This window comes from Podarcis vaucheri (assembly GCF_965113315.1).
Source record: "Podarcis vaucheri genome assembly, chromosome: 14".
NCBI classification, from domain to species: domain Eukaryota; kingdom Metazoa; phylum Chordata; class Lepidosauria; order Squamata; family Lacertidae; genus Podarcis; species Podarcis vaucheri.
The window spans coordinates 17,853,437-17,859,643 of record NC_138752.1 but is presented as its reverse complement, the minus strand read 5'-3'; the positions used below and the strand labels follow the sequence as shown (position 1 = coordinate 17,859,643).

Here is a 6,207-nt window from a genome sequence, read left to right as displayed (position 1 = left end):
GGACTTTGCTTCACTTTGTCCCATGATCAAATTGCACCAAAGGCCACACAAAGGTCGTATATAAGTTTTATTACTGACACCAATCAAAGGAAGAGGTACAGACAGTATTGTGCTGCAGTGTAAACCGGAGGCTGTTAGTGTAGTGTAATGACTGTGGTGTTGGGCTTGAGTCCAGTGGGTCCTGCATTCAAATCTTGACTCCCCATTAGTCACCAGTAGCCTGCATGCTTTTCATATTGAAAACCATCTCTAGCTTTCTCCCTGCTGCCGATAGGCTATTCTGGCCTAAAATGATGGGCCAGTGGCGCAGGCCCTCCCAGTGTCCCTATTTTCTAGGGACAGTCCCGGATTTACAGAAGCTGTCCCAGAATGTCCTGTTTTTCCATGGCCATCTCTATTTTCATCAGAGGAATGTTGGGAGGGTTATGCGACCCCCGAGCCAAGGAGATAACTATACAACCTTGAAGGCTTGGGGAAGTTTTTTAATGTCAGCTAGGTGGGGTATAAATAATAAAATTATTGTTATTATTACTACCACTATAGAATAGGACATCCCTGTTTTCATCAGAGAAATGTTGGAGGGCATGGTGATGTGACTCAGCCGAAGGCATCTTCATTTTCAAAGTTAAACTTGGCAGCCATTGTATCCCAGTCCAGGGGCATTCAGACTTTGCCTTCCTGGACCCCTTGCACATCACCAGAACAGATTGGCCCTTTCCAGCACATTACAGTCTGCTGCATGTTCTAGGGGCTGTTAGGGGCAGTGGCAGTTACCGTATTTGTCGCTCCATAAGGCGCACCTAGTTTTTAGAGGGGGAAATCAAGAAAAAAAATCTTATCCATCCCGCTCGCTGTCTTGGCTTTTCCCATAGCCACACACAGCCTCTCCCGGCCAGAGGGGCTGCGCGCAGCTAAAGAAGCCAAGATGGTGAGCGGGATCCATCCCGCTGTCTTGGCTTCCTCTTTAGCCGCGCGCAACCTCTCCAGCCAAGAGAGGCTGCACACGGCTATGGGAGAAGCTTTTCCATGAGGAGGGAGAAGGGACTGACTGGCCGCCTCAGTCCCTTCTCCCTCCTGGGGAAAAGCCCGCAAGAGCCGTGCAGAGCTTGTGAACGGCTCTTGGGGGCTTTTCCTGCCTGCCTCCCCCCTGCATTCGCTCCATAAGACGCACACACATTTTCCCTTACTTTTTAGAAGGGGAAACGTGCGTCTTATGGAGCGAAAAATGCGGTACTTCCACAATTTCTATAGAAGGTCAGCAGTGGACTTGCAAGCTGTCTTTCATAGATCCTTAGCCTGCTGTTCTGAACGTCCTTGCCGATTGAGCCCCCCATTCCTTGGGACACAGGATGCAGGCTGCTGTTGGCCTAATCTACCCCGAAGGGCTATTTATGATACACCATCCTCATGTTAAGGAATGTGACCGTTACAGTACAGTACACTAAAACGGAAGCCTTCCTTTTGACTTGTGTAATGCAACTGCTTATGAGTGACACTTGATCAGCTCAGAGGGAACTATTCACTCAATGGAAATCACAGCTTGGTACTTGTGTTTCAGTTTGGCCGTCGTGGCCTTGCTTTGACAGGAATGCAATTAACTCATGTCAGTACTTCAAGTGTGTACGGATTTGATTTCATGAAACCGCAGGGGCAGAGTAATTAACATTAGAGTGGTGCTTCCTTTCAGTACCCGGAACACACGAGAAGAAAATGTCTTCCTGTTAATCCACAGCATCTGGGGAGCAAGTCAATCTCTGAAATAGCCAGTCTAGCTCTAAACTTATATCCAGCTATTTTTATTTTATTTAGATTTGTACTCCTCTCTTCAAATTATTATCAACACCATAAAATAACTGAAGTCTTGTGGCACCTTAAAAAGATGAACCAAACTTCTTATGGCTTAAGCTCTTGTGTAGTCATAAAATTGGAAGGGACCCAAGGCTTATCTAGCCCAATCCCCTGCAATACAGGAATATCCACATGCTGTTCCCGATCCAGTTTGAAACCGTACCAGACTCTGCTTAGCTTTGCAAATGTGCTAGCAGCACCACTATGGAAGCTGTTTCTTTAATAAATCTGTTACTCTTTAAGGTGCCACAAAACTTAGTTGTATTTGCATGGCTAACTGGAAATAAAATGACTAATACAGTGCAAGCCTATAAAAGACAAAAAAATAATAATCCAAGTAAAACAAATATTAAGGGTTTGCCTGGTGCCAGCAAAGCATTCCAAAGCCAGGACACAAAGTGCTGGAAAAATCCTCTCCCCCAATAACCACTTGCCCCAGCTCAGAGAAACCCAGAGGCGAAGGGTCTGATTAGTCCCTTTTAAATTATATGAAGGTCTCTGTGGATGCAGCTCCCTTGGCTAAGGTTCCTCACTCAAGAACATTCTGTAATGCATTTTCTTGTACTGTAACTAGATTACATGTTCCCTGTTTCAAATGAGAGAAAAGAACAGAAGAAATGTCTCAAACTCTTAAAAGCAACCCTTTTTTTGGCCAACCAAAGTAGCATCTTTAATAAGCGGATACCTGCGTTAAAAAGTGGATACCTGCAGTTCCTTTTGTGCACATTAACCCTTATTCGTGAGCAACTTGTGCGCACACTATGTGTTTACCATCACTGCTATAGTACTACCTACCTATTCTGCTCAAATGCTGAATAAGTTCTCATTTGTCTCTTGGCCTTATGGGATAATTGGTCTTTTTCAGTCCACTGCAGTGAGATTCCTTATAGCAAAAATCTATGGAGGTGTTATTCTGCAGCAGGCTGGGGTTTTCCCCCTGCTGAATTTATAACCGGTGGGGAGGAATTAGGGAAAAAACAAACAAACCCAACGCTTTCTCTGTAAGTTTTCATCCTCCGAACTTGAATTTCATTCCCTTTCTACAACCACAGTAAATACCTTTAAAAGATTGCCTACAGAAGACTTTTATCCCTTCTCACAAAAATGATATTTACATAGCTTTCAACATTTTGCTGGTTTGGGGTGCGTGATATTAACATGAGTGAGTTCAGATGTCATAAATCCTTGCATCATCACAGGAGCTTCAGAGAGATGTAGCACCTTAAGGACAAACTAATGTATGGCATAAGCTTTCATGGCTCCACTCCATCATTTTATTATTTACATTTCTACCTCACCCAACGGAGTCCAGGGCAGCAAACAGCGATGAATAAATAAAGCCTAGTGAGAACACATACAAACATATCTAAAAGCATTTTAAAACACCCACATGCCCTCATAAGCTAATAATTTCAAGGTTGCCAGGAACAGTATTTTTCGGCCAACAAATGCCTGGGCAAACAGGAATGTTCAAAAATTCCTCCTGAATGTACATTATGAGCGCGTTATATGTGGCAAAAAGAGAGGTCAGAAGGAAAAGCAATGCAAAATTCAAATGGGATGATGATGATGATTACAATTTGTATACCTCCCTATACCTGCAGGTCTCAGGGCGGTTCATAACATAAAATCACAATATAAAAGCAAAATACATAATATAAAACAAGAACAACATGTCTCCATCACCAACCTTTTCCACCCTGAAAATACTTCCAAACTCAACCCCCCCCCCATGAAGGCAACCCCCCTCCTCACTCCCACCCTGAAATAAGGACCTGGGCATACCTCCTGGCCAGCCCGGCTGCCCTCTTCCATGTCACCTGTCCCAATCTCCCCACCACCACTGGGCAGAACTCCCAGTATTATGTAATTGACAGCCATTCACAAAAAAGTAAGTTGCCAGCAGGGGCATCTTGCCTTTGGAGAGATGCAATACTACTTCCAAGTCTACAGAAGCAGTCCAAACATTTATCTAACCTGAATTGATTGGTCAAAGCACAGGTGATCATTTGAGGTCAGCATCACTGCTTGATAGCTCTGCAGAGAGCAATATTCAACACCTGCAAAGTCGATCCCGTTGAATTAAACGGGGCTCAGTCCCAGGTGAGTTGGAACAGAACTGCAGCAGCCCTAGTTCTTTTGTGTGTTTTTCTTTGGCTAAAGGTTAGCTTAGTTTTGGAGGAAGGTGTGAAAGAAGGGCACGCAGGCTTGGAATTTTGCATCGACGGCAACTCCTGAAACCTCGGCGAAGGAGAGAAAATAAATAACGCAAACCAGGTTATTCAGAGTACAGCCGCCGGGTAAATTTGGAAAGCAGACGCGAGGTGCACGTCCGGTGTGTGTTTATTACGATGAGTAATCCTTATTTTTTATTTTTAATGGTTTTGGGTGCCTTGGAGACACGGTGAAGCTAAAAGCAAGGATAGAAACGGGGTGCGTGGGTCAAAATTGATTGCAAGCTGAAGATCGCTCTTTGCTAAGCAACTACGCGGGAGGGAGGTGGCCTCGCATCATCTCGCCTTGGGGACAGTTTTGGCACTTAAAATGCAAAGAGACTGAAGGGCCGCAAGCCTAGCAGCTAGTTACACTGCCTCCTTCCAAGTTGGCTGCAGTTGAAGGCGGCGGAGGCGTCTGCTGAGGAGGAAGAGAGATAGAGAGAGAGGCCGTGCGGGAAAGATCCGCCGCCAACGTCCATTGCAAGATGTTGCACAGGCGACCCGACCGTCCAGGTAAGGAGCGAGAGGGCAGGACTCGAACCCGCAGCCGAGTTCCACGTAGAGGGGTGGGGGCGCCGATAGGAAAGCGTGGCAGCCCAAGCTCCTCCTGCCTGGTCCTTTAGCTCCTCCCGGAGACTCCCTCATCAGGGCGCAAAAAGCTGGGAAAAATACCTCTCTGCCTAGCAGATCAGCCGCCCTGAGCCCGGCCTTGGCTGGGGAGGGCGGGGTATAAATAAAAATTATTATTATTAGGATCAGACCAAGGCTGTCCGGCCCGCTGTGTTCTCTCTTGGGATAAATGTCCACTCACGTTACTCAGGCTCCCGTGTGCACGTGGATCGGGCCGGGCGGCGGGAATCCTATGGGGGCATCTTTGGGGGACGGGGCAGGAAGAGTACGTCTTGTGCCCCTTCTTGCGGCTGACTCCCGAGTAACGAGAGCAAGTGGATCGGGGCCTATCCGGCTAGATTTCTAGGCACACTTAATGGGAAGGAAGGCTTCGGTGGGACTTCCGGCGAACTGCGCCTAAGCTGGGATGGGCTAGCTCGGCTGCGATCCTGAGGACGCTTCCTTGGGAGTAAACTTCATTTCAGTTAGCCGGCTGGACTTGCTTGCCAAGTTAACTGCGCCTGGGGATCGAGACTCAAGGCTGCAATCCTCGGCACACTTTGCTGGGGAGCAAACCTCAGCGGAGCTTGCTCTCGGGTAACCATGCATGGGATCGGGACTGCACGAAGCCACATACACCTCGTTGCGTCCTTCCAATTCGAGGAGGATCGCTTTGGGCTGATCTAGTGCAAAAATCATGAGGATCCGTGTTTTTTAACCATGTTTCTGCGGCCCTACGAAACAGTGGATGCATGATTTTTTTGATGCTGCCTAAAGAGTAAGACATGGTCTACAGTGTCATGGTGGTTTTATTTAACTTGAATGAAAAAATCATATGAATTCATGAGGATCCGTTTAAAATCAGTTGGATCCGCCTTTTACTCTTTTCCATCGCTTTGCAGTTTGTTAATGAGTGATCCAGGATAGGAGTCCTAGATGCGCCAAGGAATCTTCCAAGGCACGTGCGCGCGTTTTGGAACACGAATCCATTAAAGCACATTTATTTCCACCCGACCCCCAAAGACTTCTGGGCCCTGTAGTTTACCCTTCGCAGTGCTACGATGCCCATCAACCGTTAAGAAACTACAGTGCCCATAATTCTTCCAAGGGCGTGGGTGCGCACCGAATGCGTTTCATCTCCATGTGCGCCCGGCTCATATTCGCCGCCTGCTCAGGTCTTGAAAAAAGAATCGGAGCGGCTGAAGCTGTTGCAAGGGAAGCCTCAGCTGGTTGCCGGGAGGAGCGGCTCGCTTGTCCTTAGACTGTCCTTCCCGCGCCCCTCTTTCTGAGCATTGCAAGCATGCCTCGCCTTCCTAGGCGGTGAGAGTGAATGAAGCTCATTCCCTGGACCGGTGGAGGCGGCGAGACAGAGAGACCGTGATTCGGGCATCCCAACCCCCAAGGAGATTTTAGCAGCTGCTCTTCCTGTCTAGGGAAAACTCTGCATTAGCTTCCCGTCTGCAGGGATGGCGCTATAATGTATTCTGGAGTCATTTCACTCGTCCTGCTGTGGTCCCCACAGGGCAGGACTCTG

The 6,207-nt window shown here is 47.5% G+C and overlaps 1 protein-coding gene across 3 annotated transcripts in view; it reads left to right on the top strand.

Moving 5' to 3' along the window:
* The first annotated feature begins 4,336 nt into the window (after positions 1 to 4,336).
* Positions 4,337 to 6,207, top strand: part of LOC309518260 (cell surface hyaluronidase CEMIP2-like) — a 100,097-nt gene continuing 98,226 nt past the window's right edge. Inside the window, exon 1 of one of the 3 annotated variants that reach the window (XM_082198263.1) lies at positions 4,337 to 4,577. In XM_082198263.1, coding sequence (XP_082054389.1) covers positions 4,550 to 4,577 — 28 coding nt within the window. In that variant the 5' untranslated portion in view covers positions 4,337 to 4,549. The remainder of the gene's footprint in view (positions 4,578 to 6,207) is intronic. The other 2 variants (XM_082198261.1, XM_082198262.1) reach the window with 2 other exon arrangements.